Here is a 27,877-nt window from a genome sequence, read left to right as displayed (position 1 = left end):
TAAATATCTTAACTTCATTTAGTTGTGCAAAATGGTATTGTTGCTGCTCAGCCACCCTGAACAAAGCAGTTCTCATGCATTAAGAAGTAACATAAGTGAACCATTGCTTTAAAAAAAAAAATTGTCTCTCCTGCCTCCAGCTGGTTTGCCGGTCGTATATCTCGCGGGGTGGCAGAAAGTCGACTCAGGCACAGGGAGTGTGGAGCTTTTTTGGTCAGAGAGAGTGAGAGCGCTCCTGGGGAGTTTTCCATGTCTGTCAGGTAGGAGAAAATCACACACACACACACACACACACACACACACACACACACACACACACACACACACACACACACACACTGTCATGTATCAGTGAGCCATGGTCTCTAAGGCTTTATGGTTTCTCCACAGGGATCCTGAGTGTCATCCTATCTCATCTAAAGCAATCTCCATCTTAACATATGCACAGATGCACACATCCCTACACAAACACGTGATCACCCCTTCTTTGTTCATTAATACGTGTGCATGCATGAGTAGGTGCATGTAGTGTTCAGCAGCAATTGTGTGATGGTGGCATGGGATCAGAAGAGCAGGCAGAGGAGGAGTGTAAGAGGATCAGGTCTGGGGTGGAGGGTAAGAAGGAAGATCTGCAGCCCCTCTGGCGCGATGTGAGCTAATCCTGTCTGGCACGCCGAGGCATCTGGAGCTGCTGATGGGGCCGATTGGTTGTCTTGTCGGGGGGGGGGGGGGGGGGTGGATGCAGCTGAGGCTTGGTGCTGTGGATCCCGAGGGCTGTAGATCTTGGGGGTTCGGGAGTCAAGCCAGGAACTGAGTGTTGGCTTTTCACTGAGCTGCTTCAAACTGGATCAAGTCAAGAATTGGGTTTGCAGGTTGTTTTGTGGTTGGCTGAAATATTGTCTGGGCATCATACCTCCCTCCAGTGTATTTTTGAAACATTAATACAATTTGTTGCTTAATTCCTTCATCTGGCAGCTTTTGGTGACGACTATGGGGGAAAGGAAAGGAAAATACCTGCATTAAAGGAATGGAAAGGGAGAATTAGCAGAAGGTAGAGGAGGGAGGTGTAAAATGGGTTTGCCAAGAGGGGACAGAGAGGATTTGGTGCTACTTGTTTTTTGGAATGTTCACTGATGTCTCTGCGGCTGCTGTTGCTGGATGGTGTAGCAGCCTGAAAATTGGGTCAGGTGTTTGTCTAAGTGTGTGTGTGGTCTGTGTGTGCTGACAGCTTCCCTGTCAGAGGAGACGTCGTGACAACAGTAATGGCGGAGACTTCAGTGTCGGCTCAGCTCGGTCCGGCTTTGACGGCTGTGAACGGAGCCAAAAACAAGAGTCTGTGTCTTGATTTGTTGGAAGTTGCTGGTGAAGTTAGAACATCATTGGAACACTGTGGCATGATATTAAAATCATAATTTGGGAAATTTTAACAGTAATGAACATCTCTTGCTGTAACTTTCCTTCTTTTGGAGAAACGGTCCAACATATGAGACTGTTGGCTTCTGGAATTGAAGGACCTTTTTGTATCAACAGAGTATTTCATGGTGTTAAGGGTCTTTGTGTACAGATGTTAGGATATGTCAGTAGTAACTGGTTGTTTATCCATGTCCCAAATTCTTCCTTAAAATATTATTTTTAAAAAGACAAAAATATGTTTCCATTTTGTACTATTTGTTATGGTGTTGCATTTGCACTCCAGCAAAAACATACAATGAGAGAACTCCCTGAAAAAACTTAATAAACCACCAAAAAAACAGTTTCCTCACTGGGTTATTGAACATATCAACTTCAGTTAGTATCACAAGCACAGGCTTGTTTTTGCTCAGAATACAGTTCTGAAAGGTGGTAATGAAAGAATGTGTGTCTGGGGACTATACCATATATGAAGCTGTCCCAATGGGTTATTTAGTAGCTTATTTTTGGAAAGTAGAGCAATATGGTTCCAACCTAGACTTTTAGAGAGAGAGGGAGATGGAGAGAGAGAGAGATGAGAAATCCAGTTTGCTTAGCTGGGTTTCCACACTTCTTTTTGACTCGGCAGCAGCAGATGCACCCAAAGGATACATTCTGTCTTCTCTGGGTCTTCCACAATGTTGTAATACAGTAGATCTGTTTTGGGAAAAAAGAAACACTTATATAAAGTTAAGAAAAAGTGCTGAGGCATGTAAACATTATTTCTGTTAAGTGACAGCATGGTTTGTTGTTGGCAGGGTTTTTGTTTTTTTTTGCCTTGCAGAGAAATTAACAAATGGAAAATCTCACCTCCTTCTTCATACTATACCAACATCCCCTATCAATAGAACTCCATCTGGCTATATGTAAAATATCATAAATTTAACAACTGCACACAGTCTCTGTGAGCCAAAAGCACTCTAGGACATTAGTAACTTCAGCAAAAGCAAATAAGACACAAGGAGTGAAGAGTGTGTACATGAAAGAATTACAATAATATCTGAAGGTGCAACCCACCTTCAGTCATTTGTTTGCAGTTAGACAGTAGTGTTGTTATATTGTTAAGCATGGCACCAGATAACCTGTACTCCTTGAACACATACCAGTGTATTTGATCAAACTGTAAGAGCAGATGTCACTTCCTTTTTGATCTCGGATGTCTTGTTGCTTGATGTGTAGAGCTCAGGGTTGTTTCGCCAGCTGAGTCGCGCTTTTAAACAAGTTAGCCTGGTGGTCAGCCTACACATGCACATGCACAAAGTAAGTACTAACAATCGGTTTTCCTGTGGCCTTTGTCTCCTATCAACAGAAGGTCACATACGACAAAAGACATTTTCCCTGCTTTAACAGCCTGATCAGGAGCTTTGTGTGTGTGTATGTGCGTGCAATGGGTCTCAAGCACCATTGTCCTAATCGTGTTGTTCAGGGAGTTCAATCAAGGTGCCTCTCCTACCATTAATTCTGAAACAATTACAGTGAGTGTGTATCATTGTTTTAATGATATGACATTATTGCCACTCTGAACTGAAAGTCCTCTGAAAAGTGGAAAGATTCAAGCCTCATCAGGCTCCCTGCTTGCATTGTGAACGACAAACAACACTTTGAAAGAGGCATAATGTTGCCTGGTGACATAAACCTGCTGGCTTAAACAGCTTGCACTTACATGAAAACAGGCTAAGATGTTTGTCTATTGTTGTGTCTTTTCAGTTTGGACGCCACTTTGATTTGGCAGATTTTTTGACATAGCCTCAGACATCACTGATTCATGCTCCCAGTGGCTGATGGCTCATGCAGCAAGTGCTGAATCAGGCTGTTCATTCTGATTCCTTGTCATCACTCACCATTAGGCTCTTATCAGGGTCATTACTTCAAAGAGGAACCATTAAAGGGAACTGACCCTTTGGGCTATGCTTATTTTACAGCTACATAATTTTCGCTGAGCTTTAAGTAGCAGACGACGGATTCAGCGTCCCTTGAATGACATCAGTTGGGGGGCAATTTCACACTAAGTGACTCTTGATAACCCTCAGATAAAAGTATGTGAGCTTAGTTCAGTTGGACAAGCTGCAGTAATGCCTGTTGAGAAAATGTGTCAAGGAACTGTATGACAGAGTGAGTCAGTGAGTTGTGTATCACCATTTTGGAATAAATATTTAGTGCAGGGAGAAAATAGGCTTACAATTGCTTTATGCATTCAAATTGTTTTTTATGGGATAAATGAACAAACCACAAGGGTGTAGAAATATCCCTAATGAAGACATATTTGTCAAAACGTTTAATAACTATTTTTATTACGACTTATGGACCCAAAGGAACAATGCACTGGTCTTTTTTTAATTATCCAGTTAGGCTTTCCACAGCTTACCCCAGAGGCACAATTTAACACTACAGTTCACTGACCAAAACTGAGAGACACAGACATAAATAGAGAGAGAACTAGAAAGAAGAGGGGAAAATATGAAGAGAGGTGAAAAGCTCATGGTGGGTAGAGGAGGGTTACGTACCCGTTTTTTCCTTCCCCTGTCTATTTTATCTGCAGTCGCTGTTTGCTCTTACCCTCTGTCTCTCTTCAGATCTCCCACCGGACTGGCTGGTTTTATTTCAGCTTCACTGTCAGTACGAGAAAACAGAGGAATCATGAATGATTTAAATACATAGTAAAGGGAGTTTCAGTGATGCACATACAGAGATGGTGTCTTTAAAGCAAAGGTTATCAAACTTTTTCAGGTCAAGGACCCCTAAATTGACAAAGACCCCAATCTGATTTTGTGTATGAAACCCATAACCAAAACATTCTGTCATTGTATTACTTATGAATTATAATGAAAATAAATGATTCCCCTTAAATCCCTAGAACCCCCTCAAGAACCTCTGAGTGTCCCCCGACCCCACTTTGAGAACCATTGCCTTAAGGATGACTCCATCTGCTTTCATTTCAGGGTTTTTCAAATGGAAACACCAACACAGCTGTTGACAAAAGGCAGTGACACAGATTGGAGCACTGATGCAGTTGCATGCAGTGACTGACAGTAAACATGTAGACAGTAAACATGGAGAGTGACCAAACTGTCTGCTTAGAAGATGTGTGCTTGAGGTGGAAACTAGTGCTATTTTATTATTATTAACCCCTTGTTTACCATGTGTGTTCATTATTTACCATATTTAACAGATGAAGACCCATTGAGAGTCAATAAAATAACACATTTATTCATTTGTTCGATAACCAAATTTGAGGGATCATATATAAGATTATCTGTGATGGTCCCACAGTCAGCTGAGAGCGGCTTCAGTCCCCTGCGACCCTCTGGAGAAAAAGACATATAGAAAACGGATGGATATAAGATTATCAGCCAATATATCAATATCAGAATGTTTGTACTCCCTAATATTGGTATAAGTATCAGTACCTAAACCTGACACACTGTCATCTTTGTCTGGGTGCTAAAACTGAATTAGGAATGCTGGCCAATAGGTTTCAATACTTCTCACGTGCTATCAGGACTTCCTTAAACAGCAGCCCTGAGAGGTTGTCGATGTGTTTTCATAATGATGCAGACATACTGTATTTAATTATTATTTATCACTAATTACAACAACAACAACAGTCTCTAAAACATTTGATGACTCACAGCAGGCAGTCTGGTCTTTTTAGACCATAACACTGTTGTTGCCTCTCTTCCATTTGGGGTAGCTAATGTGGCAGCATGGATTTCCATCTGCGTCAGTTGCTTGGGGCCTGTCAGCATTCTCATTGTAATGGACAGAAGTGAGAAGAAGTCTGAAACCAAAATCCAAGTGAAATAGTCAATTGAACTTAACAGAGAGGTCAAGGATTATTTGAATATAAATCTAACAACAGATGTGATCAAACTTAAAGCACACTTGCACACCTGCAAAGCACTCCAGTGAAGTAGACTAGATTCTTGGGACAGGACTTCAGAGCAAGGCTGTTGTATGCCTCAGTAGAAGAGGTTTGATACTTGGCAACCATTTCATTACGTGACTGTGATCACGCTGCCATCCAGAACAAGTTGTTTATGACTGATGGTCGTCATGCAACCACAGCCTTGCACTCCTGTGGAAATTTGTAGCTAATAACACACATTTTCATTTGTAAGCGTCACCAAAAACCAGCACAACAAGAACAAATAGACCATTACTTCATTCATTTTTCAATAGGTGTATTAAATCAAGCAAGTAAAACAACACTGGTGTGTATGTGCATGTGTAACTTGCCCCACAGTCTCAGGATTCAGTCAACTCGGTAAAGAGTCCGTTTTGGTTTTCCCCCAACCCCAAATCAGTTCAGGTCGATCCAGTTTCAAAACATAAAACAAAGACAACTCAAAACTAGATTACAGAGTTACGATGCTCACATATTCTCAAGGGGGAATGCATTGGTATAATCTGCCAAGTAGGAAGAGTCATCTGGCAAGTGGATGAGTCATATGGCAAGTAGTAAAACTCATTGACTTCACAAGAGTGCAATCGAGTAGAGGCCACTGGTGATGCAAAGAGAGATTCTGTCTAACAATACACGCTCTTGCTTCCAGTTGAAGTGCTGGTGAAATAATATGGATCATTCTGTTTTATACCGTTTAACATTTACATGTTTGCTGCATAGTGTACTTAAAATGAATCTTACTAAAAGAAACATATTTCTAAATGTTAACAGTCATTCATAATTCACCTTTACAGTAAACCAACATGTAGGAGTAAAGGCTTTACTCCTACATGTTGGTTTTATCAAGGCCCATACAGACATTTCACAGGTTCCAGGTGGGTCTGTATGGCCCCCCCATATCTCTAGTGCTGACAAGAACCGACCAGTAAGTAAATTAGCACATGACAGCTGTAACAAGAGTCCTGTGCTTCTTTGCAAAATATGGCGTATGCTTTTCAGGGTTTTAAAAATGATATCCATGTCTAACAGTATAGAAATCTCTAAATATTTTGGCTAAGCTTTGCTATGTAATTATGCTTATGAACAGTGTTGTGCAAGTTACTGAAAATTAATAATTAGTTACTTCTCTCACAAGCAATTAAATTACCAATTATTGCATATAAAAGTAATTACTTACTAGAGAAGTAATGTCTGCCCTACTTTTAAGTGTCTGCTTCAATTCTCTTATTAGCTACAGTATGTTATTTTAGTGTTGCTGTGGCACAGTGTGGAACAAGACAGCTGTCAGATGTTATCTATCTTTTTTTAACCATTAGTTGTTACTTTGCTTTTGTTACTCACCCCAGCTCTGTCAAAGCCAAAGCTTCAACAATCACTTTACATCTTCTGTTTGGCACTTGCACAAAAAGAAAACAAAATGTTTGCAGAGCCAGCCCATAATTAGGAGGTATTTATGAATCATCAATCGCCAACACTAGTTATGAATAATTTCAACACTATGGCACTAACTTAGCTGAGTCAACGTTAGCTGTGCTGAGTTAAGAAATAACTGAAGAGATGGGCTCATGTTACAGAGAATCAGCATCACTTAGCATCATTTCAGAAAGCATTGGGAAAATAGCATTTTGACGCTAAAACATACATTCTTCAACCAAACCTTAATTTACAGGTTTTAATACATATAGATCACTTATGTGAAGCTACGGAATGACATAAAAAAAATAATATACCCGTCCTTTAAAAAGGTGAAAAACAACTTTATGCTTCCCGGAGTATAATCAGGGCTTGTTTAGATAGGTTGTTGTTTTCATTACTGTGATGGCTGACTTGAAAAGAAACTCTCTGGCTCTTTCCAGCTCACATCATTTCTGTCTGAAAGGCTCCTTATTGAACCGTCAACACTCTTTCGACTAAATTGCTTCCATCAAACATCTTTTTTCATTCTTTTTTCCCCTCGTTCCTTCATCACCTCTCCCTCCCTGCAACCTTAAAGCACACACACACTTCCTCCCTCCCTCTCCATCTATCAAAACAGGTGATGGAGACCCTTTATTAATGCTCCAGGAGGAACTACACCTCTAACTCATTCACTCACTCACTTGCATGCTTGGCTGAAATGCAGGGACAGGGTGACATACATCCACAAACACACACTCACTACTATGAGCTCTGTAACACATGAGATAAGACTCATGCACGGGCAGTCACACACACATAAATACACTCCAAGTCACAGTTAAATTGACAGCTGGAGGTGTCAGTGTGGCTGTGCGAAGTACTCCAGACATCTGCAGTGGTTTAGAAACTGAACGGGGGATTAGAGAAGGGGGGTTGGCAGAATGAGAGACAGAAAGAACAGGGAAGTGAGAACGGATTGATGGAGGAAGTCGAGAGAAAGACGGACGGATGACCTTCATGCATCTTGAATTGTGCTGGCGCAGAGCAAAAGTTTTAAAAATAACTCATATTCTCATCTACAATATATCACACTGTGTTATAGCTTTACATCTATTTCATTTTCTCCCTTTCAATCTCTCCGTTTCTCACTCGCATTTTCTCTTAATCTCTCTCTCTCGTTTCCTTTTACTAGGAAAAAGAACATAATCTCTCTATCGCTGTGGGCCTTAATTACACTGGATCAGGGAGATGAGAGGGCACTTGGAGAGTGTGTTTTGTGTGTGTGTGTGTGTGTGTGTGTGTGTGTGTGTGTGTGTGTGTGTGTGTCTCAGAGAGTGAGAGAGAGAGATCAAACTGAGACAGATGCTGTCTGTGTTACGCACACTAGTTCTCTAATGTCTCTGGGTAATAATTAATAAAACCGTCAATTTGACATCACCCATCTGCTTTCTCGCCTCCTCCCTTTCCTTCCTCTGTAAACCAACTATTTTTTGTATTTGCATTCTCCATAATGTGATGGCTAACCTCTGGTCAGAGATCATAATGACTGCTAGCAAATGTCAAACATAGTTCATAAAAATCCTTACAGGAGATGACACATGATGTAGAGGCTGATATGAATTTACATGTTATAGTTCAGTGTGATGCAGCTGACATAGTAGCCTTTGGTTGCTAAGGTATTATCTTTTAGTTTAGATTTTAACAACTGCTAAACAACTGCTAGGGACAACTAATCATGTCTTGCTGCCACGTTAAATTAGTTGGTGCCAAATTTCGGTATCTTGAGATTGGATTGTGTTGTGACGTCAATTAACTAAAAAAAAAAAAAATCCATATAAGCCTTTATGTAAAGCTTTTTACTTTTATCTTTTCAGCATTCCTTGTCATTTTACAATATACGTTACAATATGGCGAGAAGCATTTCTGGAGCATCTTCAAATATATTCCATGCCCAATATGTTATGATTCATGAAAGTTAAGCACAATATAAGATGAATAAATCTTTCCTTAAAGGTACCTCATTGCTCCAGGGCAAATTGAGTGTAAAGATGTGATGTTGTGGTTGAAGCGTTGCTCCATAAATATTTAACAGAATTCTGGTCAGCTGGAGGCGTCTCTGCTGATGTAATGTGTAGGAAAATTCTAGATGAAACATTTCAGAACAATTTTTGTCAATTTTTTTAAGCTGTGGATATCAGATAGGGAACTACACTTTACTTTACTATTACTATCTGTAATAAAATTCTCCCATAGATATACGTATAAAAACATTTAAGGCGAAATTGTATTGTATTGTATGATGGTCTTTAGAAAATGTTATTGTTTTTCTTGCATAGTTAGAGCAATAATACCTTCAGCTTCCACTCCAAAACAACTGTATATCCTGTGCAGATGTGAAATGTCTTGCCTTCATATTTGAAGTGGCATTAGCTTGGCTTGTCTGTAAAATATTTGATTCTTGTGCCATTTAAACACAACACACTACACTATGGAAACAAACAACATTCACCAAAGAAAAACAAAACTTGTGACTTTATCTCATAGTTATGACTAATTGTCTCATTATTATGAGATAAAAAAGTGTTACACAGCATTCTGTCACCAATCAGATTCTGTGGCCTGATTAGGTATTTGCAATATTGCCACTGCAAATGTTTATTTATTTATTTCATAATGCTTTAGTGAATGCTTTATATTGATGGCTGTTACCAAATGGTGATATAGTATTTAGATATGGTGGCAAATTTTGACAGCTTGGATTAATTTCAAACATATGACCTGTATCCATGAAGCATCCCTTACAGGTTTAGCTGCTCCTGAGGAAACGGTGTCTTTGAGCAGGTCTGAATTTGTTGACTAGACAATGTTCTCACACTAATTATGATACCATCAACATTACTCAGTGACATTAATACATCACAAACCAGGGAGGAAACAAGAGCAATTTAAATTTGATAGTGCTGCCATGCTGTGAAAAGTGATGACTGACAACCATCTTAAATCATTCTCATGACTATGAGATCAGGGTTTCATAATTACTGTCATTAACTATTTTGAGATAGTTTTCTCATAATTGTGAGATCTTTTCTAGCTATGACATAGCTGTATTGAAATGATCTGATCCAGATCTTGCATTATGAGATAGTAAGTCATTGTTAAGATATGAGGTGTCCAATTGTCTTTGTTTGTTGAATTCAATTTGTGCTTCCATAAAAACAAATACTTGCACATAAACTTGAAATCTAGCTGACTTATAATACATCACAGTAATCCACATATTTTCTATTTTGTCTTTATTGTTTCTTTGATTGATTTCTCATTTCACTGATTCTCTAATTCTCTAATAATTGAAAAAATGTTTGTATTATAAAAATGATGCGGCATGCATTGCATAACAGCGTCAGAAAACCAGAACTGGCACATAAACACCAACTCATCTTTGAATGGTGACTTGTTTCCCTTTTCCTTCCTTGTAAGTATTTGATGGGTTCCAGGCAATGTTATTGCAGGGGAAGTCCTTGCCTACGCATATCCTGTCTTTAATCTCTACTCCTCTCTTCACTTTTCACAATATTCACCTTCCAAAACCCTTGCTTATTTTCTCTTTGTCATTCGTTTGGTGAGGGCAAAGGGGCCAAGGTAACAATGCTTTTTCTCATGTTGTCAAACAGCTGCACTGGCACACAAATGGCAGCAGTAACAAAGCCCCACCAGTAGGGTGCAGCAGAGGGCACCAGACAAGTAGGGGACTGGTGGGGCTGATAGTTTCCAGAGATGATCACATCTTTGTGTTGTGTATAAGTTAGTTGGGGGACACGGCTGAATCAAGAGAGCCTATGGAGATCTGGTAGAGCACATAACAAGGAATTGTGATAAGGAGGCAAAAGTTAGACAGAAGTCAGATAATAGAAGAGAGCAGCAGACCCACAGGAAAAGCAGAGGAGAGAAACACTGACAGAATGCGTTATCACTCAAAGACTACAAATGCCGGTACTGTGTCAATCCAAATATAAGAGAAAAAACTTTACATTTAAAACGGTCTGATTTTTTTTTTTTTAGTACTCCACTACAGTTTCATCATTTCTGGGAGACTGGAACGAGAGAAAGGATGGCACAGAGGGTGAAACAGAGAAGGCAGAGAAAGGAGGGCAGGGTGGAGGTGTAGCTGAATGCCATCTAGTCATCAGGGAGTCAGTCCTGCTTGTTCATAGAGTTCAGCGCTAGGATAGAAAAAGGAATTCTGGGTGAAACAGTCTGGCACTCATTTACTCTCTCTGAGCTCGGAGTGGTGCCAATCAGACAAGATAGAGGAGGAGTTTGGAGAGGTTAAACCACAGATGCCATATTGTGCTTGGGCAAGGATGAATGCTATCATTTATAGGACAAATCTGCTACATTTTAATAGAAACCGATGACATAAAAAAGGACCTTTTTTCCACTGCATTATTATGTTTTCCAAATGTGGAAAATTAGATTTTTACAATCATTAACATAAGCCTAACACACACCTACTCTGTGGTGTGTTTAGAAATATGGGGGTGTTGTATTGACTTCCGCTGCATATTAGATGCGGTTATATAACAGGACGATCATGGTGAGATGTCCAGATTTCTAAAGATAAGCTGGCAAGTTACTAAGCAACCACCACAGAGCAGGATAGGGGAGCAGGTATGATTGCCAATGAAAACTGGCCAAACCCTTTCTAATCACAACAACAAGGCATGTATTCCAACACTGCGGCTATTTTCATTTGTGCCATTTGATTTTTTTGAGGATGTTTTTTTTTAGCTACGTTGAATTATTTTATTATTATTCTTCCATCAAGAGTATTCATCAAAATATGATGTGAAATGTTATTAAATAAACAACCTGTGACATAGCTATTTTTTGATACATTACACAATGTGAAAAAATATCTGCTTTTCCTAGAATCCCCCAGACCCACACACAGCAGCCCACTTAAATGTCATTGCCTGTTCTTTTTCATTCAAAAAAAATGAAATGACTCACACACACCAAAAAAAGACATTAGTAATTGCCTCTGTTCTCCAGTAATGAAAGATTGTGTGGTAATGTGGATTTCTCTTATGAGCTATTGTACTATATTAGTGTTGTCTTAGCACCTGTCCTGGCCAGGTTGCACTCAAGACTAACTGTAAACTGCTAGTTTAAAACGTTAAACAAAAATAAAAATAGATACAAAATTTAAAATTAAAAAAAGAAAGAAATAATGTTTACTGCAGGGCTTTTTGAGGAGACGGGTGAAAAGGACAGCAGTGAGTTTATGCCAGGTTCAACAGCTGACAGCTGTGGAGTTAATGGAGAGGCTGAGAGGACTAAAGGCCAAGACTGCTGGTATCAACCCAAAGCTTTACCAAATGTATGCAAAATACAGTTAGTGAAGATGCTGAGACAGGACTCAGGGAATACCAGATAATGTCTGTTAGTGGGCCTCCACGGTTGCGAAATCGAGCCATATCCTTACATCTAATTAGGCAAAGACATCACTGTATCTATTATTTGGAAAACATGATGACTATACTAGAATGTTTCTCTTAAATTATATGCCCATACTTTTCTAAATTGATTTTGAGAGAAAATGCCCCATGCAGTTGCTTTTCAATTTATATGAACAGTACCAGATAATAAAAGTGTTAATGTCTTAGTTTAGAGATAATGATGATTGGATGCTGAACTGACACAGTTTTGAGGATCCATTTTCTATTACCAAATTCTATCTGTTTGTTTTGCAGTTATGGGGACCATGTTCAGCACTTCAAGGTGCTGCAGGATCGGTGTGCTCAGTACTACGTGTGGGATGAACTCTTCTCCTCGCTGAATGAGCTGGTGGAGTTCTACCATAGCAACAGCATTGCTAAGGAGAGGACTGTCTTTCTGAGGGACCCCGAGCACTTTGCCAGGGTGAGCAGTGAACATGTGACTCTATTTATATGTGTTGTTTTTTGCAATTTAAATGATTTTAACACTTTATTACCACCCACACCTAACACTTTTTGAACATTTTTTTACCATAGCAAATAACAAATTGTAAAAAAACAAACATTTTTTAGTTATCACATTAACAACTAATAATTAAATGTCATGTCACCAAGTGATTAAATAAAAACCTGACTGCCTCATTTTGTATGTATGCTATTTGCAACTATTGCAAACACTGGAGAGGACACATTGTATGTGTGATTATCATTTTACACATTTTTCACAGACAATTGGAAGGCTGATGTTAAAATCAAAGAATAATAATGTAATAATAATATAACAGCAACAAACTAAAACGGTTTCTTAAAAATAAATTTCCTATCTTTAAAAAACAGACTGATAAAAAAAGGTACCCTGATATTTTCTTGACCTCATCTGTACCAAATTCCTCTTAGACAGTTCCCCCTTAACATATACTGTAGTCTTTTAGTTTGAGGAAATATTTGCTCTTTGAAATTTAGTTAAATGTTTTTATGGTTTTTTTGGCTGTTATTTCCTACTTCTTGTTCATACTAAAGATGGGCATGAAGTGCTGCTATGTTTCCATCTCATCTTAAAAGTGTCTTTTTGTCTCACTTTCAAAGTGATCTCCTGAATCCATATTCATTATGTAGCACTGTTTATTTTGCAATGTCATTTTCAATATCCTCTCTAAACCAATTAAAACACATCTGTTGTTGCTGTCATCTGTCTCCCTCTGCACAGCTAAGCCTCCAGAGACTAAGTGATGTAGCTGATGAGACTTGACAAAACTGCACTTTCCAGTCACATCAGTATTTGTTTGAACAAACATAACAAGCTACCCAGGTGTTCATATTTCATTTTGCTGTGGCATCAAGGTATAACCAGTGATTTTTTTAATGGGACTGACAGTTATGGGAACATTCCATATGTTGGTGTAATTTCTGGAGCTGTAAGTGTGGCAGCAGGTTTTGCAGGAGAGGTGCAGCTTGTAATGAAAGATCACAGGACAGCCTCCGGTTTGGAGCAGAACCAAATCAGTCATCTCAGGCACCGAGCCAGAGGGAGTCAGCACGCAAGAAAACTGATTTAAAGGCAATTATTAACATCAGTCATGACTGAGTCCCCTCACATCAAGTTTGGACAGAACATTTCTTTGGTTTCTTGTGTTTGGTCCAGTTTCCCTCTAATGTTCACACCTAATGAGTCTGGTTCAGGTTTTTACTCTCACCTACACAGTTTATACACTATTCCATGCGACAGGTTAATAGTGAACATACTTTACTATATTACTCAAATGGGATGTAGATTGTTACCACCTAAAACGGCTAGAAGTACACAATAATGCTAGGATAATTACTCATCTGTTACCCATAAGGCGTATCCTAGATTTCAGCGTATTGACAATACTCTCAGTCAGGTTTAGTGAGAGAGAACTGGTGTCACCATGAGAGATGCTGCTGTTGTTAAGTCTTTATTTGAGAGGATCACATTGCACGCTAAGTATTCTTGGGAGTGGCAGGAAGGCCTAACCCTCAGGCCAATCCGCTCGCTTAGTAGGGGTTTGATCCACAGCAATCCTGACATGACTGCATGTTCGTATCACTGTTACACCAACCACGTGCTAATACCTATCACATCATGTTTACTATTGAAGCTTGCCACCTGAGACAAGACAGACACTCATTAAGATACTAAGGCTCACTCGTAGTTTTTAGAAATCAAACATGAGACTTGGGATTTGCGTATGTTGGAATCCATCATTTTCAGCTGGGTCGGTCTTATTTCTTTTTCCGTGGTAATATCCAGAAACTTTTTTTTTACACACAGCATCCTGGTTATCGTTTTATCTTTTAGTGCAGTTCATTTCACAAAGGCCAATTCAGTCGAGTTTTGGAGACAGTTTGTTTTATTTTTAGCCAAGCTAGCTGCATGGCTCAGGTGGCAACATGGATTGACATGTGTTTGTCAAATACTTTGGTTTATGACTAAATACCTGCAAAACTGGTGACATTCCCATCAACCTAAGCTGTTTGCATTATCATTGTGAGCCTGTGCATGCAGATCGTAGCATTAAGCTCAAAGCATCACTATACTGAAATATGCAACCTCACAGAGCTACTAGCATAGCTGTAGTCTTGTTAGCACACATGACACTTTCACAAGCTGCTTGTAGATAGCAATTCTGTTATTTTACTTGGCAAAGGAGTCATATAAAGTTGAGCGGTCTACTGCTTAATTAACTTTGGGCTTCATTACAGAGACATTAACTCATGCACATTCCCACATGACAGCTGTATCAACATTTTCATGCCCTCTGAATTTTTAAAGTTTGCCCAGTAATGACGGCAATACGTATTCCAAATGGAATTCCTCATAAGTAATTGACATGCACTTAGATGTATCTTCATTTCATTTTGTTCTTCCTAGTGTGCTCAAGTCAAGGACTAACAGGATATGGCAAGTTACATTAAGGTCACATTACTCATTAGAGATGCATTTCATCACTTGTGGCGACTAGCCCATTGCTCTCTTACATTACTAAACAAGATTAATGGAATTAATTATGGAATGTCACAAACTCACCCGGCATCTGAGGTCAGACTATCACTTGGCTACCAGTTCTTCAGCTCTCCTCCAATTGAATCTGTTTCATATTGGTTTAGATTACATGTCAACATTTAAACTTAATTCATATGAACACAAATTAAGCTTTGCCCATTTTACATATAGGAAATGATGGGGGAAAAAAACAATGCTGTATTTTAATAAATGAAAGTTGAATAGCTGAAAAATGTTGCTGATTTTGCTTCGGAGATGTGGCACAGCTCAGATCCATTTGTCCATTTTAATGGTCCATGGATAAACAAAGCTTTTAAAACTCTCATTCAGAGGGCATCAGTCCAAATCAACTAAAAAAAAGATGAAAACAACTTCCATTTCTATTGTCCACTTAGCTACCACCTCTTTTAGTACACAACACTGCAGAATGGCTCTGATTATGACCAGTACTTTGACTCCTCTGGCTTTTTAGCTAGAAAATCGAAGCTTGTACTTAACTACCACCTCACTGCACTGCATGCAGGAAAGACAAAGTAGGGGAGAGTGCTGGCTTGCGGCCACCCCTTGCTGCTCTGTGGTATTTTGGAAATGACCAAATAGGAAGTGGGGAGGTTGGTGGTCAGTGAGTCAGAGGAAATAACACATAAAAACACATGTTTGTGACAATATACAAAAGGTCTTCTTTTTAAAAAAAAAAACAATTCAAGCAGGTATTGGTATTTCAGGGGAGGCAGCACATTGGATTTGTATTCTGCTTCTAGCCAAAAGAATGGAACAAAGGGGCTGCAGGCTTAAATGCCTGTACAAAAATGAAAGAATAATAATTTAGTATTTAATAAACTAAATCTGGCCTGCTTTTGTGCATTTAAGAGAACATGTGAAATAAATGAATGGACACACTGATTAATAAAAGTTTCTAATTTCAAAAAGAATAAAAAAGCAATATCAATATAATTAAATAGGCCCATGCCCACATTATCCAGCACTTGAGGAAAGTCTGACTGGCTGAAATGAGTATGTAAGCCTTTCTTAATCATATGCTCTTTTGAAGATGATCCACATTTATTGATCTTCATGATGTGCAGGCTTTACTTCAATATATTTGATCCTTCAGATGGAAGGAGCTCTTTTTACCCCTTTCATCTTAATATTGCTCTTGTGTAAGTGTAATGGAGTAGAGTGTGGTGCTAAAGCCAGCAGGCTTTGGGCTTTTCATTCACTTTTTTGATTTCTAAAATTGATTTTTCTAACTCAAATGGAAGCAGCTTCTCATAAATGTTGTTCTTGTTTCATAACTCCCTCCCTCTCACTTAGACAGTTCCATACATGTTCTAAATCACCTGGGATAATACTTACAGTCGTCATCTGAAATGCAGAAGAACAGGTGCGAGGTAAGAATTTAGCCCGAGGCCGTTATGATGGCTGTTAATCGGAAGATAATGACCACTGTCCCATGGGGGAATGAAAAACACTGTATGACCTAAATACTGCTCAAACTAAATTCTCTCTAATGTGAACAACTAACAGGGAAAAAATCAGCAGGTCCTTCTGAGCATTTTTATTTTTATTTTATAGCATTAATAGTTTGTGTAAGAACGTCGACACCATCAGTTTCCCTCCGTTCTCAACTGTGCTGCTGTCATGATCTCTGCCTGCAAGTTGGCCTCTCCATCTGCTCAAACAGCTTGTTCAAAAATATGATTCAGTCACAATCTTAATAATCTTCGTCACTGTTTCACTGGCTCTGCTGGTCTGCCATGACCTCTGACAAACCCATGATTACAGTAAAACTGGCCATTGATCTGCTTCCTCTGAGATGCTGCATCCTCTGACTCTTTGATAGGCATTATTTCAGGTATAAATACAGATTTAGGACTGTGACAGAATGCTTATGCTTGTTAATTTCATTGCTATTTCATACTCCATGTATTAATTTTACTGCAATGACGCTCCCAGTTAGTCAATTTGCTCTGCATTCTTGATAAATGGAAAAGTATTAGCAGTTATAAACAGTTATTTTTAGATAGAAATATTAAATGGCCGTCTTCCCTCTTTAGAGTAGAGAGAGCAGTCTTCACTTAATTTCTTCTGCAGATATAGTCCCAGCTTCTCCAGCATCCATTCACAAGCCTCTAAGCATTTATCTTAAGGCTGCTTCTGTTCTATTATCAACACTCAACAGAAGGCTTTAAATTGTTATACTGCTGTGCAATTCACTCAACAGTTATGAAGTGCTGTGAAATGAAAACAGACACAAACTTTGCTTGTAACAACGACTCTATTAATGTTTTTTTCAGTTAAATTTAGAAAACATGTTAACTATAAACTAACTAACTCTAAACAAGTTATAAAATGCAATTACACAAATTAATCTAATTTGCAAGCTTCTTCCTATTTAATATTATTTTATTTCCTATGATATATACTCCATTGTAATTAGTCCATAGCATTTACCACATCACTCAGTCTATATATCATGTTATTTGTCCAAGGTCAGCATTAATGCCATCACATCAGGAACATGCTCATGGTCATTAGCTTTTCTATGAAATATGTGGTCATAGGTCACATTGCTGCTCTGTATTAATGCTAAGATCTAATGAGGGCTGCATGCTATGTGGGCCTAGTTACATTCATCACTATACAATCCTAAAAATGTCATACCCATCATTGGGATCCCTTTAGAATAATACTGTACGTCATGACATGTTCCCCCTAAATGACTTGGTAATTATGAATGATACAGAGGAAGCAGGAAAGATGGCAATGTATATGTACCTTTAAGCTGTCGCAGCAGATAGTTTGTAAGACAGAACCATCTGAGAAGTTGTTCTTGGAAACAGTTGGAAACGGACAGGCACTTGGATGAACCATCACTGTCTATCACCATCTTACCTTGCAAAGCAGCTGAATTCGCAAAGGCGATTGGTCCAAACCCCCAGTGGTTCAGACACAAGTGCATCATTTGGTAGTGCCCTGGTGGTCGAGTGGTTAGAGCGCATGCCAGATAATCTCAGTGAGGTAAAGAGACTTACTTCACCAAAGTTTTGTTGCATTTCACAACACAGCAGCTTTCTCTGTTTACCTTGTTAGTCAGTGTCCTTGTATCACTCCACTATTAGCACACTGGCGTACTGTTGGCCCTGATGCTCTGTCATGGCTTGGCGATATTATGCAGCTGCACTACAACATGCCCGTGAGGGTGGCGTGCTGAAGGTGCTGTGTTTACCTACATGTCTGTGTAGCCGTAGAGAAATATCTGACATTCCACATTAGATTGCTGTAGCTTAGTCATACCTTTATGACTTTGTTTACCAAACTATTTGTAATTATATTAATTAATTAGTGCATTGTATATCTATAGTCTATAGATAGAGAATGATTTAGCAACAAGCAAGCATCTCAAGCATTTTGCAAGTGCCAACTCAATGTCTGCCAACACTGAACACCCACTCGTGTAAAAGGAGGTTATACTTTATTAATCCACAACATATTGATTTGTACAGTAGCTCTGGATCTACACCGTGTGCTATAAATGTAGACATATAAACACTTAAAAACAGCTAGACCAATCTTGTTTCTGTCATCTGAGAGTTATTTTTAAAATTGAACCTTTTCAGGAAATAGCTTTTAATTTTATTCCTACAGTCAACCCTAAATCAAAGCGTGTGTTTTATTTTTATTTTTCGTATGCTAGTCTCCTAAGTAGAAAAAGGAGATCATATAAAATCCATCCTACCTTTTCTTCTAAAATGTTTCTGGCATATTGCAGTCAACACATTAAAAACAGCTCGAGTCCCTACTAGCTTACCCCATAATTGTATATAAAATCACGGTCAGTCTGAGTTTATATCTGTGGCCTTGGGCATCAACAAAGCTCCCACTCCCATCGCATGTCTCTATACGTTTCCCCACAACCTTAAAACAAGCTCTTCACTCCATTTACAGAAATTATAATGTCAGTTTCTTAGCCTTTTGATTTTAGGGGGAATGTAAACATCATTATTGTTTTATCTATTTAAAAAAAATTGTGCATTTCATAAAGATCATCATATGTAGTGATTTAAGTCTTGAGATTGTGTAAAAGCAGCCATATTTACAGTAAAGGCATACTTAACATTACATTACAATTTTAAATCTGATCAAAGAAATAATCCTGAAGCATCTCTGGGTTGAGATGAGCTGATTTGCTGGGATACAAGAGCTACACCGCTTTTGTAAAAACAAACAAAAAACCCCCAATAAAAACAGCTAGAAACTGGACATTCACTGAAAATGTGAAATGTGTTCTTCCTTTGCAGTGAGCCGACCAGACAACAAGACAACTTCACGGCAAGTTGCAATAAACAATCTCTCGCCTTGTACATTATACCTAACTTCTCTGCTGTCAATGCAACGGCTTCCTTCCTCTTTCTTTGTAACCTTGTTGCATATGCACTACGTGTATCTAAAATATTAATAGCATATCCTCTTCTTCAGCTACCAACACACAATTGCATCTTCTCCTTTCACAAAAATAAACTCTAAAAGCACGAAAACACAAGGAAAAACTAGTTCTTACATCGCTCCCTTTAGACCTTCAGATTATCAAATGAATGCCTGAAAAAGGGTTATGGAGAAATCGTGTTAACTTCAGACCATGTAGTGTAAATGTTTCATGGAAACATTTCCTTAAGCTTATTACCCGCTGTTTTACTATCTTCTAATTCATCTCTCTCTTCTTCAGTGTCTCTGACACCACCCCACTATCACAGATTCTTTTTGTTTGTGACAATATGGGTCAGTTTCACAGATGTAAACCGAGTTTGGTGTGACTGTTGGGTTGTTGTCCCTCTTCTTTCCAACTAATACCACATCAGCTCATTATGAAGCCCTAGATCGCTTCTTATCTCACCAAGGCAGGATCAGAAATAATTCCTAGTCTTTTTTTTTCTTTTTTCATCTCTTCTCCTCAACATCTCTCTAACATCCTCATGTCTTCTCAAACAAAAAGCTTTTTCACGTAACACTTCTACCTCTTTTTGACACTTTGTCAAGAGGAAATGCAGTGTCAAAGGCTATTTTTTCTTGCTTTAAATACCCAGTGTGTGTGTGTGTGTGTGTGTGTGTGTGTGTGGTTTTGTCTGTGCATACGAAGAGACAAATCTGTATTGGCGCAGTACAATGCTGTAGTCCATTGATGTTACGGAGTAATTTGTTCCCCTGTCAGCGCTCACTTTGGGTTGGAGCGGGTGCCTCGAGGGGACGTTGATCACAGGGCAGCCAAGCTCAGCTGATATTTCAAGCATATTTCTTCTCGCAAACCGTTGTTCCTCACAAGCTGGCACGAGAAAATGAAAGTTTTTTCTTCCCGCACTGTCACCCACACAACAATCAGACCTACACACACACACACACACACACACACACACACACGCAAACACACACACACACACACACACACACACACACACACACACACACACACACACACACACACACACACACACTAGCAAGAAGTCTAGACTAGATAAACCATACAATAAAGGATAAGACTGTCAGGATTTGGTAGATTTGTTAGATTGATAGATTGTGTCTATTGATCCTAATCCTGTCTGGTTATTGTGTACTTGTTTGTGTGTGTGTGTGCACGTCTCTGCCTGGCTGCCGTTATATCGGGCCTTGGTCCAGGACAGAACTGTCCAAAGCAATAAAGACTAGCATGGGCACATATACCTACACACACATACACACTTACAAAAAAATAAAATTTTCGTATTCCATTCAGTCTCTTAGCTCCCTCCAAGTTCGTATCACATCCACTTTTCTCTGTAGGAGTGCAGCTGACAGCAAAGAGGTTAAGTTCAAGACGCCCTCCTTAAAATAGCCTCTTTTACTCTGCTACTCTTAAACTGCTTTTACTTGGCGAGTCAACAGAGATCTGAGGAGGCCGGCTATCAGGAGACGAGAAAAAACTACATTTGTGAACTTGAAGAAAAAACACAGTGAGACATAGAAAGCGCAGCATCTACAGATTGAATCAAAAGTAGTTCACCTTGCCACGAAACGCTGTCAAACATAATTTGAGTTTAACAGCTTCTGTTCTTTTTCGTGTGTAATGATGCTCTCTTATCTCACTCTCACACAAACACATCATCCTGGACTTATAGCGCCTCTCTGTCTCTGTCTGCCTTTCTCTCTCAGTGTCTTGTGCTATTTTTCTCTACCATGACCTCAACAAATGATTTATGTGTCATTTATTCTGTGTGAAGCTGCTCTGCTTCTGCCTGATAAAAACCACATGTAGACAAATAAGGAACCAATCTTATGAGGGGAAGAGCTGAGCGGCTTGATTTTCATGTTTTGAAATGTTGCATGTGGTGAGATCTTTGTAACAATGCACACCCTATGTATCCACTTAAACCACAAAATGCAACCTAATTGTAGATTTACCCTATTTGAACGAAATCCACATATGTTCAGTTATGACCACGCTGAAAATAAAGCTTTAAGAAGGCTACATCCTATGACTCATACTTGAGCATGGTGGATATAGTGGGGGCAGTCATATTTCATACTTTCTGCTAATTTATGTCGGCTGTGGGAGTAGACATGTCCAAATGCTAACTGTAACTTTAAAGGTATCAAATGTAAATGTGACACCGCTGTAACTTACCTGTTTACCTACCTCACTCTGTCTGTCTGTCACTGTCTTGTCAGTGTGTCAGTAATTTACATATTCAAACTCTACTCAGCAATGCAGAGCTAGACACAGTATGTAATTCTGTGCATCAGACTTTAACGTATTATCATATCAACTGTCCCTGAAGTGACACAATCCAAAGAAAAAATGTCCCTCCCTACTCTAAAGGAGTCTGAATTGAATCACACCCAAAGCAGGCAATGAAATCCATCATCTGCTAGCGTTGCCATACATAACCTAGCTGTCACCTGCTCATGTCAATCTTGTCCACAGAGCAGTGTTCACAGTCAGCAGCTTGTTCAGAGCTGTTCCCCAACCCCATAGACTCAGCAGCAATGGTGTTTATCACACTGATTCATCAGAAGAGATGATAAGTGGTTATCACTGGTAATATGTACTTTGATGTCGTTATTCTTATTCTGTATCCTTGCTGTTGTCATCTTGATCAGATATCCACTATTAGATGAATACAAATAGTCAGACTGGGGCGATAAATGTTAAATTAAAAAAGATGAACAAAATGTGTTTTTACTTGATTAACAAGGATGACAATACATTGTTTACAAAGTCAGCTTATTTGGCTGGTTTTGAAAATGCAATGGAGCTGCTTTGTGGCTGCTGAAAGAAATGACATCTTTTCAGGAGCTAAGAAAAACAAGCATATTGACCAACATTAACTTTGAATTAATTCAATGGGGAATTTTACAAAACAATGCAATCCTTCAATAGAAATAAAGAATGATAAGAAAGGAATGACTGGAATTCTTCTTATTTTAATCCATGCTGAAAGAACCTGTTATTATTTGTATATCAGGAATGATGTAATCTTATTTAAAACATAATATCCAGCATAAAATACAAGCACGCAGAAATATTGCCTCAAACTAAATAATGTATTTGGTTAAAGACATATTTCTACCACTCTCATGTCTGTATGATAAATATGAAGCTATAGCCAACTGCTGGTTAGCTTAGCTTAGCACAAAGACTGGAAACAGGGGGATACAGATAGCCTGGCTCTGTCCAAAGATGACAAAATCCAACTACCAGCTCCTCTAAAGCTCACTAATATGGTTATTTGTCACTGTGCCAAGTCCTACTGTCCATACTGGCCTTGAAGCTATTCTCTTGAAATGCAACTACACAAAGAGGGAATTGCATATTAAACAAGCTGTACATTTGGATGATACAAACTTAACTCTAACTCTTAAGACTACTGAACCTCATTTTAGTTTGAGAGGAACTGAACAGCTCCCATTTTTGCAGTGTAGTCTCGTTCTGAGAGAATAGCTTCAGGGTCAGTTTGGAGAGTAGGAATAATTACAGAAGGGTCATTCCGTGAAATCGGTACATTTTGCGTCCCAGAGAAATAATCTGTCATAAAATCACTATAATACCAAATACACACATAATTTAAAAACTTAACATTAGTATGTCTTCTATCATCAACACTACCTCAAATTTAAGTAAATTAAATATTACTTTCCATAGTTAAATTTGCATTTATGTTGATAAGGCAGGGATTTTCGCCTGTCCCTCACTATGAAAGTTATTTTTCAGGTCTTTTTAGTTGTTACTTGTTGTTGGAAAAATTATACAATTTTCACATTTGTATATTGTTCTAATAGTAATCTCATTGTTAAGCAAGGTTTTCAGCATGAATACATGTCATCTTTATAAAATTTAAATCATTTTATCAGTGTCCCCTGATTTCATGTCAACCCTGTTACTGACACAAAAAAACCTCTGTAAAATAAAGGCACATTCCAACAGTGACATCATTCACAGGAAGTTACATCATTTACAGGAAGAGGATTTTCAACAGTTAAAACACAACTAAGTTTCTCTCTTCTATAATGTATAATTTTGTTGTTTTATGAGATTGTTGGGGTGGGGGACATCATACAGCGTCATTACTGTTACCAATTTGTAACATATTAATTAAAATAATAATTTGTATATCTTGATATTTACCATATCTACAAGTAATATTCTTTCAAACTGTATGACATGTGCTCTTGTGACCTTGAACATTAGCTAGCTAGGGGCAAATTAGCTTGAAATCGTCAATCCTGTTACTTTTCCAGAGTAACAGGAGTGACACTGATTAGGTTTCACTCTAGTCACACAGTTTAAAACGTTTATTTAGATAAATTGCTAACATTTTTAAAAGTTATCTTGTTTGTATCATTGAGCTGATGCCCATAATATGAAACATGGGTGACGTATGAGCATTTATTACAGTCTTAGTAACATTTGTTAGTATATGCATCTAACATTTTATTGAGGTTGCTTTCTTATTATAAAGATAATGTAATATTGTTGTTTTGATTAAATTGTTTATATGTATACTTCAATACACTTTTACAGATGCTATTAGTATGCGTGACCAAACTCTGAGCCAATCTAGTGCAGTTGATTGGACTAGTACAGACATCATTGGAAAGTGGTGTATGGTCAGGTATGATGGTGACATTTACCCAGGTATTGCAACAGATGACACTAACATCCAGGTCAAATGTATGCACAGTGGAGGTCCAAATTAATTCTATTGGCCTATTCATGATGATGTAATCTGGTACCTCTATGACGATGTGCTTCGCTTCATCCCAGCCCCATTACCAATCACTGGTCGCCATGTGGCGATCCAAAGCGATATATGGTTGGATCTTACAAAGTAAAATGAGAGATATCTCCATTGAATGTGCATATCACATTCATAGATTTATTTGTGAAGTAGTTCTCCTGTTCTGTTTTCAACACTTTATCTCCGTTTCTTGTTAACATTAATTATAGTATGGTTACATTCAAGTTTTGAATCTCATTTTCCTATGGTGCTACCTCCCTCAGTGACAGGAAAGTATTACTTTAATGTGGTTTTGCATTCACCATGTTATTATTTACTTATTTAACTTTGATGGAGTTTTTACCTAACTCAATGTGAATTTTGTTACCTACTTCAAAGAGACTTGTGATGTGTGATAGGTCTTTATGGCCTGGTTTTAATGCCAGTTGATTTCTCTGACCAGTGTAGTGAGGATCAGTTTCAATTAAAGTAACATTCTTCTAAATCTTTTGTTAATCATGTATTTGTGTAAATACTACACTACAGAACCTCACCCCTATCTTGTAATGTTAAAGAAAAGGAAACCAAATACCAGCTAAAAGAACTTTGTCTGGAATTCATGATCCCGACTACAAACCCCTCAAAACATTACATTTCTTAGAATTCAATATGCTTCACTAATATAACTGTGCAAATTCCATGCTACTGCAATTTAAAAGATAGTTATTTATAAGGTATAATAATAACAACAATAATAATAAATGCAGTAATGTTTTTAAAAGATACAAATATGTACAGTGTGCTGAACAATGTGTCCCATCATTCCTGTTACTCTTGTCAGTCCTGTTACTTCATATGTCAGTCCTGTTACTGTCATTAATTTGATAAAAATGTAAAAATGATAATTAGAAGGGCCACCCAGGTATTACCAATCCAAATAAGACTGTAAAATGTTTTGGAAACTACCTTTTATTCAATACTTCTCTCATAAAAATACATATATATCTTAATTAATATGTGGTCTCTTTTTAAATTTTTTATTTTCTTGGTCATCTGAATGCTGAAATTGAAATTTTAAAAATATATTCATAATCTGAAATAATCCCAGTTTAATGAGGGACTGAAATACTGTCCATACATGTGTAAACTGTTAAACAATTCTAATTCCAAATATATTATATAGTAACCATTTTGTCCGTAACAGGGTTGACAGATAAATTGTATCATGGAGTAGATAACATGTCATAAAATAAATAAAATAAATAGCCTGAGATGGCACCATATAATTTATTGTCACTTTAAGATGTCTTCTTTCCATAGATACTTTTAAAATTGTGATAAAAATGATTTTATATTTTAAATTCTGAAAGTTGAAAAGGTACCGATTTCGTGGAATGACCCAGAAAGCAAGACCCATTTCCATGTACATTTTGGTGCATCAGTATTGTACAGACTTGAAAAAATCTGAATCTAAAATACCATTAATAAATTCTCAAAAAACAATGTATTAAGTTTGTTATTACTACAAGCTGGTTCTTTTTTTATGATGTGACGACTAACTGATGATCTTTACCTCCCCCTCCATCCCTCCCCTTGCATCCTCCTTGCCCCCCCTCCCTCCTACTCCATCCCTCTTTCCCTCTCTCTCCTTCTCCTCTACAGCGTCCTCACCACGCCCACGCTCTCTTCGACTTCACCGGTCACCACCCCTCCCAGTTACGCTTCCTGCGTGGTGATGTCATTGAACTAATTGACTGCTCTGATTCGCTGCGCTGGAGGGGTCGTTGCCATGGACGCGTAGGCTCCTTCCCCCCGGAGTATGTCCAGCCCATTTACCAACAATGACCTGACATGTCAATCAAACACACAACCCGCAGTCTCATCAGTGAGCTGTCTTGACCCCGTCCCCCTCACACTGCTCCCCTGCTCTTCACTTGCCCGTTTTTGGGGGTTTTCTTTTTTGTTTTTGGAGTGGACTGACGAGCTGCCACTGAACTGCTCATTATGTGACTGACTGCTCCCATTTTACCTGTGAAGCCACCTGTCAATCACAAGCCTTGCCCAATCAGCTGCTACAGGCTCATTCATCGCTTCTACCTGATTCCACAACTGCACTCTTCAAACATGTAAAAATAAATATTCCAGATATGGACCTATACACTGTGGAGAACTCATACTCACACACACACACACACACACACACACACACACACACACACACACACACACACACACACACACACACACACACACACACACACACACACACACACACACACACACACAGACAAACACACACACAGACAGATAGACAGACAGACAAACACTCCCAGGCATAATCATTTATTACAGCTTATCAGGACTGGTGCAGACTAAATAAAGGCACCACACACACACACACACACACACCAACCTGATGGAAAATAGTGTGTGGCCCACGGGAGCTTGGGTTTTCTCCACTGTGGATGAGTCAGGATTTGCTCCAGTATTTTACCGCTGTTCCAATGAAGAGATCTGGTCAGTTGAGCAGAGAAACACAGAGAGTCATTGTGTGAATATTTGGGCCAGACACTCGGAGTATACTGACACGGCAGATTCCTCTCTCTCGCTCTCTGGGTTGGTGTGTGTGTGTTTGTGTTTAAGTGTGTGTGAAGGGGTTTGTGTATAAAATGTGAGTCTGAGTTGAGTGTGTTGTGTGCTAATGAGAAAGTGAATGCATGTGTGTAAGAGTTTGGTGGGGTTGGTGTGTGTGTGTGTGTGTGTGTGTGAGTTTGTGTGTTTGTGTGTACACAGCCCTGTGCTCTTTGGACCATGAAATGAACACTGCACAGACACTGCTTAAAATGTAATGCTCGATTCAATTGTCCATTTCAATTTATGGATCATTTCTTTCTTTCTATGTATTTATTCTCATTCATGTATAATCTTAAAAACATATATTGCAAGTAAATAAGATTGAACATTGTATAAAGGTTTTGTTTCAGTTTCAACAAATAGATTAAGAAAACCACATTTTATGTGATTAACAGTAAGAACTTGGACTGGTCTTCCTTAACCTGTAATGACAAATCATATAAATAAAGGGAGAAATGTACCTCTTTGAACTTGAAGCTCGGACATTACTGTACAATAATAGTTCATTTAATTTGCCTAAGTGATAACATGAATGACTGGAACACATAAAATAACACACTTTGTGAAGAAGGATGTCAAAAATGTTTTTATTTAAAAAAAACAAACAAACCCATAGCTAACACTGACAGGTAGGGCATATTGAGTTCTACTCAATAGTAATTTGTATGACTAAACATGTACATACTGTGTATATATATTGCGCATATCTCTTAACTTTATC

At 38.4% G+C, this 27,877-nt stretch overlaps 1 protein-coding gene across 1 annotated transcript in view; it reads left to right on the top strand.

Moving 5' to 3' along the window:
• The window catches only part of grapa (GRB2 related adaptor protein a), a 34,922-nt gene extending 7,311 nt beyond the window's left edge, over positions 1–27,611 (top strand). Inside the window, exons 3-5 of the mRNA XM_062439388.1 lie at positions 141–260; positions 12,505–12,673; positions 26,185–27,611. Coding sequence (XP_062295372.1) covers positions 141–260; positions 12,505–12,673; positions 26,185–26,367 — 472 coding nt within the window. The 3' untranslated portion in view covers positions 26,368–27,611. The remainder of the gene's footprint in view (positions 1–140; positions 261–12,504; positions 12,674–26,184) is intronic.
• Positions 27,612–27,877: the final 266 nt, after the last annotated feature.

This window comes from Scomber scombrus, chromosome 18 (genome assembly GCF_963691925.1).
Source record: "Scomber scombrus chromosome 18, fScoSco1.1, whole genome shotgun sequence".
Taxonomy (NCBI): Eukaryota; Metazoa; Chordata; class Actinopteri; order Scombriformes; family Scombridae; genus Scomber; species Scomber scombrus.
This window is presented reverse-complemented; position numbering and strand designations above follow the sequence as displayed.